We start from the raw sequence: 16,471 nt of genomic DNA on the forward strand, positions 1-16,471 counted from the left end.
AAGCACTGTTGGTGGAGTTGTGAACTGATTCAACCATTCTGAAGAGCAATTTGAAACTATGTCCAAAGGGCTATAAAACTGTGCATACTTTTTGATCCAGCAATACCACTACTTGGCCTGTATCCCAAAGAAATTAAAAAAAGAAAAAGGACCTAGAGGTGCAAAAACATTTATAGCAACTCATTTTGTGGTAGCAAATTGAGGGGATGTCCACCAACTGGGGAATAGCTAAACAAACTGTGGTATATGATTATGATGGAATACCATTGTGCTACAAGAAATGATGAGCAAGATACTCTCAGAAAAATATAGAAAGACTTATAGGAACTGATGCAAAGTGAAGTGAGCAGAACCACTGTAACCAGTAACAGTAATATGATATGATGATCAACTGTGAATGACTTAGCTATTCTCAGCAATACAATGATCTCAGAGAGTTGCAAAGGACTTATGAAAAAACTGATGGAGTTTGAATGCAGATTGAAGCATACTTTTTTCCTTTTACTTTGTTTTCTCATGCTTTGTTTTTCTCAGGTTTTTGGAGTTATTTGGTTTGTATTTTCTTTCACAACAAGACTAATACAGAAATATGTTTTGTGTAATTGCATATGTATAACCTATATAAAATTGCTTGCCTTATCAGTTAGGGGAAAGGGGAGGGAAGAAGAGAGTTGGGGACTCAATCTTTTTTTTTCAATGTGAAAGTTATTTTTACACGTAATTGGAAAAAATATTAAACTGAAAAGGAGAAAAAAATCCTGTATAATGGTAAACCTTAAAGAACCTGGGGAGAGGGAGCCACTCCTTTCTGGCTCTTTCTACCAAATGACCTAATAAACTTTAAAAAAAATGCAGAGGGAATAGTCATGTGCTCAAACCATATATCCTAAAAGCACTAAAATATCTAACATAAAATTATGTTAAAACAGTACTACAGAATCAACCCCTCAATATTCAATATTTCTGTAGAAAAACGCATTGGCATATCTCAGAGATAACTGCATCTGCAAGTTACTGGTAGCACTTCTCTTGCCCTGTAGTAGAGTCTCCAGCAAGATGGGGTGAGGTTGTAGTCAATTTGTCTCCCCACCCTTCCTCTTCTGAGGGCCTAGGAATGTGCATGGCTTTCACTGAAAACATATGCTATTTCTTATCAGGTTTTCTCTTCTTTTCTATGCCAACAGAGAACAGAATTCAGTTTCCTGTTTTAGAAACAAGCACACTGTCCTTTTAAGATTTTCAAAATGTTTTATCTGCTATCAATGGAGGTATAAAGTTTTCCTCTGATATTCTCGATTTAAAACATATTTAAATAAGATCTATCTAAATTCAGATAAAAAGTCAGATACAGGCTGTGCATTCATAATAGTACCTATGCAGAATTCTGTAGTGGAAAGTAGTTTAGAGTTTTTAATTGATTGTGGAATCTATAATCATACCTATTCAGACTCTAGACTGTGGATGTAGCGAGGGAAGGGACCTCAAAGACTATCTAGTCCAACCTCTAATTTTATAGATGAGGAAACTGAAGCTCAGGATTAGACTGTGAGCTCCTTGAAGGCAGGGACCACCTTTTGCCTCTTTTTGCATCCCCAGCACTTAGTGCAGTGCCTGGAACATAACAGGTGCTTAGTAAAATGTTTATTTATTCACTGATAAATGATTTGTTCAAGTATAAAGTAGTAAGCATGCGTCTGGCTTTGAATCTGTTTTGGGTGTCCTTTCCAATAGGGGATAAAGGGTTATATTCCTCTGAATGCTGCCCAGAAAATCTAGTTCAAGGGCTGAGGGAGCAAAAGAGTAACAAAGAGACAGAGGAATGGCCACAGGATTTTACTCTCCTCTTCCTCCTTACCGCAGAAAATCCAATTACTGTTGACCCAATCCTGGAATGACAATGAGGAGAGATGGAAAAATAAGCAACTGGAGCTAGGGAAAAGATCCCAGGAAGTGGTAAGATCTGCAGTGGAATAGGGGAAAGGAAAGGAGGCAGAGAAACAAATTCTAAGTAGTGGCAGCAGAGAAGTAAAGGAAAAGGACCACCACTTCTCCCCAAGATGCAAGTTAGTTACTATCTTTGCAGGGTTCATAAACCAAGACAAATGCTAAATCACATGAAAATCTTGATGGACTATTCATCAGTGGGCATTGAAATAAATTTTAGAGTTCTTCGAATAGTAGTGAGAGTCAGAATTTCTTTAATCTTTCAGATATGACCTACTATAAACTTCCTTCCAAACTAATCAATCTCTTTATTAACTTGTTACCTTTGAATCTTCTTTAAAAAGTTTTCTAGAGGAGATTCTATAGGTTCCTTTAGTCATCTATTTATCTTACTGGATTATCTGAAAACTATAACTAAATTTCTAAAAAGTATAATTTCCCTCTCTGTAGTTTTTAATAATAGTAAAATTCACATTCATATAGTACTTTAAGGTTTGCAAAATGCTTTCCATATGGAGTAGGTACTATTATTCTCCACAGTTTACAGATTTGGAAAGTGAGGCTCCGAGAAGGTAAATGGCTCACACAGCTAGGAATTATCAGAGACTGAATTTGAAGTCAGGTCTCACCAACTCCAAGTTCAACACTCTATTTTACTATATTATTGCTCTGGCAGAACACTTACGAGTAAAATTCTCCAAAATCACTATTTTAGTGCATATTAACAAATAACATAAGGTTCATTAACAACAAAAACAAAAACTTCAAGGGGGACAGACTTCTGCGTTCTTTGTAGTACAATTTGAGAAACACTGCTTTAAGTCTCAAGCCAGATCAAATCATGGATATTTGAAATATTCATGTATTAAATATGAAGACATCTTGTTCAAGAATAAAGTCAAATATTGGGTGAAATAATCTTTAAAGCCTCTAAAAGAATGAAGATGTAATTCACACTTAGTGTAATTATGACTATGCAGAAAAGATGGAGGCTGCTGTTGAACAGAACCAAGGCTAGTGGCCAGAAAGAAAGAATAATCAAATTTCTCTTCCTCCTCATCCTATCATTCTTAGAATTTCTCCTTCATGCAGATAAAACACCTCAACCACCACCTGTAGTCTAAGTCATAGTCATTACATACCTTGCCAAAGGTCCATCCTAGCTCTATTTTATTCATGCCCCACAGCTCATGGATATTTTCAGCCAGTCTGTCTCGTATCTTTTCTAAATGAGGAGGCAAAACAATCTAAAGGGAAAGGAAAGAAATTTTTAAAAAGTGAGAATTGATTACCATAAATGAATTAACTGTAAGAAATTACAAGTCTTTTACTATATTCACTATATCCACCATCCCACCTCCCTTATTTAAGCCAAATTTTCATTCCAAGATGTCATATAAGAGGAGATATAGACCTTAAGATAGAACAGAAAGGAAACAGCTTGTAATGACTATCAAATGAATGAATATATATGAAATTGCTTTGAAAGTAAAAGGCAGGGGAGATTAGGGAGGAGTACATACCAGGTATGAGGAATGTTTTAGAAGGATGCACAGAGGAAGGTAGAAGATGAAATGTCAACTTTGGGGAATATATAGTAGTTCAGTTTGTCTGTATTAAAGAGTATGTGAAGAAAAGTAATGCGAAAGATCATTTCCATTTATAAAATTTGTAAGCGGATGACAATCTTCTTTGGCAGAGGAAGTTCCTCCTCCTCAGGAGCTCCCTACACTGATGAAATCACAAGTACGATGCCCCATACTCCCAAAAGTGTTAATTACCCAGTCTAGTGCAAATAGTACAATATTTTGTCCAACAAGTATGGCAGCATTATAAAGTGGTTCCACTGTTACTCTTTGGATTTTGATGTACTTACTCTTCATTAAAAACAGCTACTCTCCTAGATGAATGAATGAAAGGCACTTATTAGACATTTATATCTACTCAGCATTGTGCTAAGCATATTAAAAACTGCACTAAGTTAATGCTGTAATTTGACTCTTCAATGAAAAACTAGGGTTTCTAAGAGTCATGGATAAAGAGAAAGTACATTTTTTGATATTGGTAGAGTGGGATTGTTAGATAAGAAGCCTACTGAACCAGGGAAAAAAGGGACCAAGGAAGAACCCAAGGGATACCCATAGTTAGGGGGCATAATATGGATGAGGAACCATCCAAGGAGAGGGAAAAGGAACACTTACATAGATAAGAAAAGAACCAAAAGAAATTAGTGTCTTGAAAAAGCAGAGAGGAAAGTGTATCCAGGAGCAGAGGATGGTCCACGGCATCAAATGCAAAAGAAACACTGAGCAGGATGAGGACTGGGAAATGACTATTAGATTTGGCAATTAAGAGATAGTTGGTAACTTTAGAGAAAATAATTTCAATTGAGTGACAAAGTTGGAAGCCAGTTTGCAAAAGGCTAAGGAGTGAGTAAAAGGAAGGAAAGTGAAGCCATGGACATATTTTTCAAGTATTTTGGATGAGAAAGGGAAGAAAGATATAGGAAAAGCTTGAGGAGATGGTAGAGTTGAGTGAAGTTTTTTGTTTTTGCTTTTGTTGCTTTTAGGATTGAGTCTTGAACACATCTGAAAGTAACAGGGAAGGAACTAGTAGATAGAAGTTGCAGGTTTGAGGGAGATGGAACAATGATTGAAATTATAATCTATCGGAGGAGACAGAATCAAGGACCCACGCAGAAGGGTTGGCTTTGGTAAGGAGATGAACTACATCAATCTCCAATACTTGGCAAAAGAGGACAAGAGAAAAGAATGATGTCAAGGGGTTTTAAGATGAAGAGAATGAGAGAAAAGGAAATTAAAATCATTCCATTTCTCCTTAATCCTCACTCCCTTAAACCTCTTTGTCTTCATCATGAGGAGTGTCCCTTCACTCTTTAGGACTTTCATTCCATTTGCCCTGTTCAGATGAAGAGAGATTATGGAAATGGTAAAAGAAAACAGAATATTTAGACTCTACATGCAGGACCAGTGGGTTGAGGGGAGGGGTGTGAGAGAAAAGATATATCCAGTTCTAGAGAGGATGGCTGGGAATGCACTATTATCAAGAGGAAGCCAGGACTCAGTGAAGGCTGTTGGTAGAAGGTATATGACAGAAAAGACTCCAGAATGAAGGGAAGTTTGTACACTATGAAATGGGACTTCTAGAGGACAGAGTAGAAATGGGTGGAGTTGCAGTGTGACATGGTTTAAGTCCATGCTTTACCATTTATTATTTGGTTGCTATACTTATTTTTACTATTTTTTGCATTTCTGTTGTCTGAAGTATTTAAAAAACAGATAATTTCTTCAGATCCGATTTTCTTTCTAGGACTGTTCCAAAGTCTCTTTTTTTCATTGAATGTTGGTTTATTTGGTTTTTTTCCTTCATTAATAGTATCAGATTTGCAAGATAGGCCACTTGGTCAATTTGAACTCCTTCGCTCTATGGAAGACATTATTCTATTCCCTTCTGGTTTCTGGTGGGAATATAATAATCTTGTGTCATTTGAATTTCCTTTTCTTAATATTTAAAGTTCTTTCTCCCGGTCACTTGAAGGATTTATTGTCTTTGAATTCTTAAATTTAAACACTATATGTCTTGGAGTTTGCAGCATAGGTTTTTTTCCTTTCTTCTGGAGGTGATGGCTAGATTCTTCCAGCTGGCAATTTGTTTTTTGTGTTTGGAATTTTGGGGCAGTTTTTTTTTGTATTGTTTTTTGCCTTATGTTAGTACTTTTTGACTTGGGTTCTCTTGGAGAAGTGTAATCCCTAAGTTGTCTCTATGCAATCTGTTGTCAGTATGATTATGTTTTGCTTATATGGAGGTCATGTTTCTTTTAATGGCACTGGTTTTTGATTCTCTTCTTCCAGTTTGTCCTTCACTTTTAATTGTTTTCATTCCCATTCAGTTATTTTCTTTCATTTCTTTGGTGAGATTTGCCACTTTGGATTCCAATTTTTCCATTCTGCCAATTATTTCTGCTCTAGAGGCCATAAATTTTGCTTTCACAATTCTTACTACTCTTCCAAACTATTTGGGAAAATCCTGATGTGGTTCCATACTCTCTTGAGAATCCAGAGGGTCCTCTGCCTCATCAAATGTTGATTTTCTTTTGTCATGCCATATTTTTTTCCCATAGAAATCTGGACTATTATTTCTGATCTGGAGGCCACACTCCTTTTTGTTATTAATATCTTCCATGTTGGTTTATCTGTTTATGCTCAAGGTCTTTGAGTTTTCTTCCTCTTGAAATCTTTGGTAATTTCAGTCTTTTTTTTTCTTATACTCCTTCATTACTCATTTTTTGGCTTCTCCTTTGAGTGGCCTCAAAGCCATCTCATTCTTTGTCCATGCTGCAAAATTCACAGTTTGCTAGCCTCAATTTCTGCCCCAAGTGACTTCTTGGAGAATAAAATTAGTCTTAGATGAAAGCTGGGCTTTTCCCCTTAGTCTTAATGGCATGCCAACAGCTTCATACACACACCAGTTACTGCCGTTTCTCAGTTTTCTCATTGAGCTCTGATGTTTCACAGAGCACTGCCACATTGTTGTCCTAGCCTAAGCAAGTTTGTCATCTAATTTTCTTTTCTTTTTCAAAGAAAGTGAAAAAGTTATATTTCAACCTGCATTGAGACTTCATCAGTTCCCTCACTGGGGGAATGAGGATTAGGGACAGATAGAATGATTTTAATGCAGTGGACAGCATTTTTTTTATCATGAATCCTTTGAAAACTTTTTGGATCACTATATTGATTAAAGTAGCCAAGTCTTTCACAGTTGACAATCATTGCAATATTGCTATTACTATGCACAATGATCTCTCAGTTCTTCTCAATTCACTCTGCATCAGTTCTTATAGGTAGGCCTTACCACATTTTTCTGAAGCCACCTCCCTTGTCATTTCTTATAGCACAACAGTACTCCATTACAATCATATTCCACAGCTTGTTCAGCCATTCCACAAATGACGTACATCCTCTCAATTTCTAATTCTTTGCAACCACAAAAAGAGCTTCTGTAAATATTTTTCTACATAGAGTTCTTTTTCCTTGTTCTTTGATCTCTTTAGGGTTAAGACCTAGTAGAGATATTGCTGGATCAACAGGTATGCACAGTTTTATAGACGTTTGGACACAGTTTAAAATTGTTCTCTGGAATGGTTGGACCAGTTCCCAACTTGATCAACAGTTTATTATTGTACCTATTTTCTCTCATCCCCTTCAGCATTTGTCATTTTTGGTACCTATGAGGTGGTACCTCAGAGTTGTTTAAATCTGCCTTTCTCTAATCAGCGGTCATTTAGAGTATTTTTTCGTATGATTATAGATAACTGATTTTTTTTCTGAAAACCGTTCATATCTTGACTATCAATCGGAGAACAGCTCTTATTTTTCTAAATTTGACTCATTTCCCTATATATTTGAGAAAAGAAGCCTTTACCAGAGAAACAATATAAAAATTTTTGATACTGCTTCATTGTTTATGGTATCTTGTAGCAAAATGTAGTTTCCCTGATTATCTCTTTTAATTAGGTCTCTATTTGCTTTTGCTTTGCCTGAAATCCTGATTGCCTTTTTTTTTACTTCAGCAGAAGCATAATAAATTTTGCTTCAACTCTTTATTTTAACTCTGTGTTTCTTTTTCAAGTGTGTGTCTTGTTAACAACATATTGTTGGATTCTAGTTTCTAATCCCTTGTGCTATCTGTTTCCATTCTATGGGTAAGCCCAACCCATTCACTTTCACAGTAATGATTACTGTGCATTTCCCTCTATCCTATTTTCTTCTGTTAATCTTTCTCTTTCCTTTTTTAGCCTGTCCCTCCTGAAAGGTCTGTTTTGTTTCTGTCTACTGCCTCCCTTAATCCATCCTCCTTTTTATCATTCCCCCAGCATTTATCCCTTTCCCCTCCTACTTCTCTAATGGGTAAGATAAATTTTTATACCCAGCTGAGTGTGTGTGTGTGTATACATACACACACACACACACATACATATATGTATATATGTATATGTACACATACACACACACACACACACATATATATATTTCTCTCTTTGAACCAATTCCAATGAGAGTAAGGTTCAAGTTTTGCCCGCCACTCCCCATTTTCCCTTCCACTATAAAAGCTCTTCCTTGTATGACTCTTTTATATAAGAAAATTTCCCCCATTCCACACCCTCTTTTCCTCTTCTCCCAGTGCATTTCTCTTTTTCACCTCTTCAATTTTTCAGAGATTATTCTACCACAGTCAACTCATATTCGTGCCCTTTGTCTATGTAGACTCCTTCTAACTGCCCTGATGATTATGAAGTTCTAGAGTTACATGTATCATTTTTCCATAAGGGAATGTAAGTAGTTTAACTTCATTGAATTCCTTATGATTTCTCTTTCATATTTACCATTTTATGCTTTTCTTTCAGTCTTCTGTTTGAATGTCTAATTTTCTATTAATTCTGGTCATTTCAACAGGAATGCTTGAAAGTCCTTTATTTAATTAAATATCCAGTTTTTTCCCTGAAAGATAATACTAAGTTTGGCTGGGTAGGTAATTCTTGGTTGTAATCCTAGCTCTTTTGCCTTCTGGAATATCACATTTCAGGCCCCCTGATCCTTTAACATGAAAGCTGCTAAATCTTGTGTGATCCCAACTATGGCTCCACGATATTTGAATTGTTCTTTCTGGCTGCTTGCAATATTTTGTCCTTGACCTGGAAGCTTGGGAGTTTTGGGGAGTTTTCATTTTGGGAATTCTTTCAAGAAGTGATAAGTGGATTTTTTCCCTTTTCTATGTCATTCTCTGTATCTAAGATATTGTATTAGTTTTCCTTGAAATATGGTACAGGCTCTTTTTTTAATTATTATTATGGCTTTTAGGAAGTCCAGTAATTCTTAAATTATCTTTCCTCAATTTATTTTCTTGGTTAAGTTTTTTCCCCCAATGAGACGTTTCATGTTGTCTTTTATTTTTTTCATTGTTTTGGCTTTATTTTATTGTTTCTTGATATTTCATGTAGCCATTAGCTTCCACTTGCCCAATTTTAATTTTTAAGGAGTTCTTTTCTTCAGTGAGCTTTTGTACCTTTCTTCCATTTGACCAATTCTGCTTCTTAAGGATTTTTTTTTTTTTTTTCAGTGAATTAATGTGCCTCTTTCATCATGAGGCCAATTCTGTCTTTTAAGGCATTATTTTCTTCAGTATTTTTTGTGCCTCTTTCACTAAGCTATTAATTCTCTTTCCCTATGGGTCTGATTAGCATTTTTCTCTGAGGCTTTGGTTGTAGCTGTTTTCATACTGTTGTCTTCTTTTGAATGTTCATCTTGGTTTTCCTCTACTACTATGGTAGCTTTTTATGGTCAAGGCCTTTTTTCAATTGTTTACTCATTTTCCCAGCCTATTTCTTGACTTTTATCTTTATGTCAAAGTTGGGCTCTGTTCACCTGGGGGGTGGGGAGGCAGTGTTCTAATCTTTAGGCTGCTGTTTTCAGAGCTTTTTCTGGAGGTCTGCAAGTTTTCAGTGCTTCCAAGGTGGTGTGATCCAGGGATAGGTGTGGTTACTGCTCACCTGGTTTGCACTATGGTGTTTACCCAGGAAGGGCCTGTGCTCTCTTGTAGCCATAAGTATTAGAACTCCTTTTGGCCCTGGAACAGTAACCAGATCCCCCTGTTTTCCTAGAGTCACAAACACTCTTGGCCTTGGAACTGCATCCAGGGACTTTGCTCCCTTGTGACCTACAAGAAGTATTCCTTTCCACCTTGGAACTGAGACTCAGAACTGTTTATGGGCAACAGAGCTGCCAATCAGTGCCAGCTGCATCCAGTGCCAGCAAAGGATCCTATATAATCTCTTTCTGACCAACTGACCCACTTCCCGCTCCACACCCTCCTTTACCATCTCTGGACTGACAGCTCCCAAAGCAACTTCTGCCATTGATGCAGCCAACTCCACTGTTGGTGCTACCACACTGCACTCTTTCCTGACACCTACCCAGTGTCACAGACCTTTTCTGTTGACTCCTAAGCTGTCTTAGGCAGGAAAAAGATCTGCAGCTCTAAAATTTGATTTGTGGAGTTATTTTAAAGTTGTTTGGAGGGGAATGTTGAGTTCAGCTGTGTTGCTGCCTGTACTCTGCCATATTGGCTCCACCCTTCTGTTTAGTTTTCTAAAGCAATAGAAAGAAGAAAGCAGTATAAAGTAGAATTCTGTTGCAAGGCTATGAGTTGGCTTGTATAACACTGTTGCTGAAACACGGTAGGTGGTAGGGCAATAGGTGCTAAGGGAGTATGTTATGGGCTAGTGATTAGTTCTGTTGTTAGTTCATTTAATTATTACTTCATTTGAATTCCTGGCATCCTAGACAGTGGAGACAGCTGAGATTGCTTTATCTCATGCATATAATTTCTATTTTGAAGAGGTTTCAAGGGTCATGAAGATCAGAAAAAATTTCTAGTTCTCCTCATTGATCACACAAGAAAGAGAGTAGAAAAGACACAGAGAAGGGAGTTGTAGTGTTATTATATATGAGGATTCTTAAGAAAGCCAGTATTAGTGGACCATAAAGTATGGGGAGAGGAGAAAAGTACAAGAAGAATGGAAATGTATGAGGGGGCTAGGTTGTAAATGGCTTTAAGAGCCAAACATAGAATTTTATATTTGACTATTTGATTTTGGAGTTTGGTTGGTTGGTTCTGAAAGAGGACCAAAATGACATGACTATATTAGGGTCAAAGTATAGTGTGTCCAACTGGGCTGATCAGACCAATACAGGCTTGGAAAGCTCTACCACAGGTGGGGCACAAATAATACATATGAACATTAGGAGTGGAGAATTCTCTAAATCTTCACATCTCACATTTCTTTTGAGCTACTACAATTCTGCTTTGCTCACAGAGCACAGAGCCTTCTGTGATGCAGGCTTGCCATGTTGGGAAATTCTTTGCCAGTGTCTTCCATGTCACACAACTGACTTCAAAGTTCTTTGGACAGACCGTGAGAGCCATTGGAGTTTACTGACATGTCAGATTTATGCTTTAGAAAGATTTTGGCAGCTGAAAGGAAGATGGACTGGAGTAGGGTAAGATTTGAGGTAGGGATACCAATATGACAGCTATTGTGTAAGTCTAGGCATTAATGATAAAAGCCTTTACCAAAGTGGTGAGTGTAGGGGTAGAGAGAAGAAAACTTACATGAGCAATGTCATGAAAATACAAAGGTAATACTCTGGAACAGACTGGCTATTTGGGATGTGTGAGAACGAAGAGCTGAGAATGACACTGAGATTGCGAGCCTATGTGACTGAGAGAATGGCAGTCCTTTTAATAGTAAAAGGGAATTTCAGAAGAGGGGAGGTTCTAGGGGGAGAATAATGAGTTCTGTTAGTTTTGGGTTTTATCCAAAAAGTAACTGGTAATGTAGGACTTGTGATACAGATCTTATATTCATCTGAAATGAGATAATAACTGATCCTAGGACAGCAAGTGAGATCACAAAGAGATTTAGAAAAAGGACTAGGACAAAACCTTGAGGGACCTAAATGCAGATCCAGCAAAAGAGACTGAGAAAGAGTGATCAGACAAGTAGGAGGAGAACCAGGAAAGATCAGTGTCATAAAAACTTGGAGAGGAGAAAGCACATGGGAGATGAGAGCTATCACAGTGTCAAAGGTTGTAGGGAGGTCAAGAGGGACTAGGACCAAGAGGAAGCCTTATGTCAATGTGACATCACTTAGTTACAGTGTTAGAGACAGTTTATATCTTAATGAACAATATAAATTAAACTTGTTATTTAGTCTCAGATACCAGAGCTTAACAAAGGCTAGAATATGTCTACCCTGGTAGCAAATTCACACTCCTGGGGGTATGAACTCCCTCTACTCTTAAAAGACAGTCATTGTATTCTCTTTAAAGACATGCAACACTTGCTAGTTATATTTCCCCTTTTAATAACTGGCACAGAAAGCTGTATTCCAACTAAACTGGTTTATTCCTCCCCTCCACTCAAACATGCCTTGCTTTTTCCTACCTCCATTTCCCAATCTCCATTCCCCAAAACCACAGCAGGTGTATATAATGAGAGCACAAATAACACTAATTAATGATAATACATCATAGGATGACAACATGAGTAGAGAAGTCAAAATGCCTGAGATAATTCCCAAACGTTACCAGGATTAGAACAAAGATCTTGCCTAGACATATAAATTGCCACCAAATAATTTAACCTACCTGACTGGTGTCTACAGGGTATGGGATGAAGGAGGCTTGAGAGAGGAACCGTGTAGTGCCCAACAAATCCCTAATTCCTTCAGAATCACGCTTATATTCTTTGACAGGCTCCAAAATCATCTTCTCTTTTGGAAGTAAGGCTTCATAGCAGGGAGCATAACCAGATGGAGGCAAAAACTTAAACTCCCCATGACGTCCACCCAGAAGGAAACGCACTCTGTATTATTTGAAAAGACAAGACAGAAAATAGTGAAAAGCACCAAGGATATATGAAAGAAAAAACCAAAAATCTGCAAATAACTCTTTGAGTGACAGTCACTAAAGCCATAAATTTCAAGCAACCAACATTCCAGAATGTATAATAAAATACTAGAGAAATGCATCCTCAATTAACTGAAAGAGAAAAGAAAAAAGAGGACAGGCAACGCAGAAGAGTGGAAGGAGCAATGGATTCAGTCAAAGGACCTGTGGGTTTTGGTTTATGACTTTGGGCAAATCACTTAAACTCTCTGGGCTTAAGTTTGCTCATTTTTCAAATGAGGCTGTGAAATTATAGTGATCAATTCTTAACTCAGAGAAAAGTTGAGAAAATTTATCTAGCTCTTAGTAGAAGTTAGAGATATAGATGGAGAATATGGGATATACACTATTGACATATTGATATGCTGGGTCAATTTGTTTAACTTCATTTTTTCCCTCTTGGCTCATGGAATATGGGAACACAGTATATTTAGAAACAGAAATGATATAAAGAATTGAAACAAAATTTGAAGACAAATAAAATTAGTTTGTAATGTAGGATTTTACAAATCATATGACCTTAAGTATGACATAGACTTAATATTAATTAATACAATTGGCAACCTAATAGAATAAAAGTGACAAAGATTCACCAGATTTTAAAAAACCCTTCTGGGATACAAAAGTTGTACCACAGAAATTATTACATCATTGACAATAATTGTCATGACTGACTTATTCTTAACAACATGAAATTATTGAAACTGTAGTATAGGTTTCCTACATTAGAAAGGTATTATTCACATGGAAATTAAAGAAAAACTGTTGGAAATATGTCTGGAGAAAACTTTAGAAACTTATCCCAAGATTGTAGGCAATAATAATAAGGTAAAAAAATTGTTTGGATAAAAGTTTTTAATGTACTCATTTGATATAAAATAGTTCAAATTTGAAATTATTAGCAAGTGATATGTGTTAAAGTCAAAATCTGAATGCTACAACTGAAAGGACCTCTCTATCTCTCAAAGAAGCTGGAATCAAACTAATGAGCATCAACAAAATAACATGACTCCAAAAATCTGAAAATCAAGAAAGCAAATATTTATTAAGTACCTACATGATAGGCACTGTGATAGGTGCTGGGACCTAAGCCTACCTGCTATTTCCTGGCCCACTCTTTTCAGACCATCATTCCACCACTTTCCCTTTGGCAATCTAGATGCCACCGTAGGTCCTTCAGCTCTGATAGGGAAGTTTTTGCTTTATCTTGCAAGGGCCCAGATCTCCTTAACACTTCTCTGTGGCTCTAAGCCATGACTTCTCTACAGGACTATAGCCTCCACCTGTTCCCCACCAACAGTGTTGATTCCATATCTGAGTACCTTTGCTCTAATAGATGAGTTTTGTCTTATCTTGCCAACACTTTCCCCTTTCCCTGCTTCAACCTCTGCTTTATGTGTTGGGGCTCCATTAAAAAGGGAGCTACTTCTTGCTTGTCTGTGTTTGTATCTCTATCACTTAGCACAGTGCCTGGAACACGGCATTTAATACATTTTTCTCCTTCCTTCCCTCTATTCTTTCTTTCCTCCTTCCCTCCCTCCCTTCTCTCCTTCCTACCTACTTATCTTATCTACCTATCATTTCTCTATCAATCTAGGGGTAGAGTGTGGGCATAGTTGAGTATTGAGGAGGGAGGGGAATTTGGTTCACTCCACATAAGCAAGGATTAGAATCTATGGCATTATTTTTAGTAGGTATGGTAGTATACCTTAAGTGCTTATACTGTTAAGTAGCATACCTTTGACCAGTAGATCAAAGAAATTATATGATGATTAGTTAAGTAACTGGTGAACAGCTACAGAACACACTAAGCTGACTGCTCTGTGTTATAACAAAACACATAAAAATATTGCTAATATTATACAACAGCAATTGAAATGCTACAAATATGGGTTGGTAAATAAATTAACAAAGCACTATTCCAGAAGGACTGGTGTCAACACATCACAAGTTTGGTTGTTTTATACAGCTATGACAGTATTGAGACATATACTTTTAGTTCTATTTGGTAAAGGGCTTCCTGAAGAAAATTAACAAGCAGGTAGCTATGGCAGAAACACTTAGACAAATATAGAAATCAGACTACATAAAATCTATTATTTCTTCAATCCAGGTAATTTCATGTAACTTAGGCTGATATTTTACAGGAAGCTAGGTAGCACAATGGAGAGATCCCTGGATTTGAAGTCAGGAAGACCTGAGTTTGAATTTTTATCTGAGACACTTACTAACTGTGTGATCCTGTACAAGTAGCTAAACTCTATCAGTTTCAGTTTCCTCAACTGTTAAAAAAAAACCAACTATACAAATACTAGCTTTTAATACTTCTTATCATCTTGATTTAAGGGTTCTAATAAATTGAAGTGTTACTTTAAAGTCTTGTACTTGTCATTTTTAAAGCTATTTAAACATATTTTTATGTTTAGTACTTTTAAAATTTATCCCAATAATCATTCAGATAGTAAATGGAAAAAGTTTAATGTCAACTTTACAGGTGAGGATAATGAAAGGCATGGTGGAAAGGGTGCTGGATTTGGAGCCAGAGGACCTGGGCTTCAACCCTGGCTCTATTACTTCCTAGCTGTGTGACATATGAAAATTGTTTCCTTTCTCTGAGTTGTAGTAGCCTCTATAAAACGAGAGGATTGGACTCTACAATCTTTAAGATACTTTTTTTTAGCTCTAAGCCCCATCATCCTATAAACACTTCCAAGGGTTCAGAGCTCCTTTTTGATAACATCTAGATTAGAAATATCTTCAGACTACCAGCCCTAGACTGCACTTGATTTTTATTTCTTCCTGCTGTAACTTAGATACACTGGTCAATTTGAAGTCTCATTAACTTTCACCTAGGCTATTGAAAAAAAATTTTTTTTCTTTTTTTTTATAATTATATTTGCTCTTTATTGATACCTTTTGTTTTTACATCACATTCATTTCCAAATATATTTGCTACCCAATGTGACATACCTTTTAAGAAAGACCAAAAACATAGAAAAAAAAATTCTGCTAAATTAATTCATTGGCGGTATCTGACTGATGAAGATGATTGCTCATCTTAAGTGATGGTGAATTCCTGATCACTGCATGACTTCTTGTCAAGAATTCTGTAGAGGTCATTCTTGCTTAAGTTTAGATTGAATGAGATGATCATTGCTATTTTTTTGTACCTGAGATTTTATAATTCTCTCAAGCTTTAAGATTATGAAAAACATTCTTGGTTTGATATTTTCATGGATTCGTCTATTGTTACCATATACATGGAAAATGCCTTTTGGACTTCACTAATAGTCTAAAAGACTGAAACAAGAAAACTAGATAAGTTACATTCTGAGAGGATGTTTGCTTTGAACTAGAAGAAGGCTGGTCATTGCTCTCATTAGATGATTACAAATATCTCACAATGAAAAATTAACATTATGAGTAATTAATACTCATAAATTGTTTTCCAATTCACACTGAAATACCATTACAACGATTTTAGTGATAGGGGAAAGAAAGGTCCTGGATTGACTTCATTGTCTTGCCATTTTCTTAACAGTAACTGTAGACAAGAATGAAACAAAGCAGATATTTGTAAGATATTCTTTTCCCTTTCCCTTAAACAAAAGTTGTTCAGAGATCTTGCAAGAGATAACCTGATTTAAAACTCTATAAATCAGGGCATCACTTTTTCCAGGAAACCAAGATTGATGATGGTAAAGGAAAATAACTCGAAGCAATAGCTACATGTCTGAAAACAGTGCAATCTACAAACAAACCTTGAAAGAATACTATGAAGGAAAATATTAAACTCACTGGATCCAATTATGATGTAGATAATTCCTACACTCTGCTCTTGAATCCATTTTATCTTCTCTTCTGGGAGCTTATACCCTTGATTATCCACTATTTTTTTTCTCTCATCTTCAATTTCTCCTTAAACACTGACTTCTCCCTACCTAAAAACATATCCAGATGTCCTCATCCTTAAAACAAAACAAAACAAACAAAAACCTTC

At 36.4% G+C, this 16,471-nt stretch overlaps 1 protein-coding gene across 1 annotated transcript in view; it reads right to left on the bottom strand.

Moving 5' to 3' along the window:
• Positions 1–16,471, bottom strand: part of RYR3 (ryanodine receptor 3) — a 731,065-nt gene that overhangs the window by 309,249 nt on the left and 405,345 nt on the right. Inside the window, exons 20-21 of the mRNA XM_078151313.1 lie at positions 12,172–12,388; positions 3,087–3,191 (exon numbers count right to left, since the gene is read on the bottom strand). Of these exons, the coding sequence (XP_078007439.1) occupies positions 3,087–3,191; positions 12,172–12,388 (322 nt within the window). The remainder of the gene's footprint in view (positions 1–3,086; positions 3,192–12,171; positions 12,389–16,471) is intronic.

Source organism: Phascolarctos cinereus, unplaced genomic scaffold, assembly GCF_003287225.1.
Source record: "Phascolarctos cinereus isolate Bilbo 61053 unplaced genomic scaffold, phaCin_HiC Scaffold_3;HRSCAF=262, whole genome shotgun sequence".
NCBI classification, from domain to species: Eukaryota; Metazoa; Chordata; class Mammalia; order Diprotodontia; family Phascolarctidae; genus Phascolarctos; species Phascolarctos cinereus.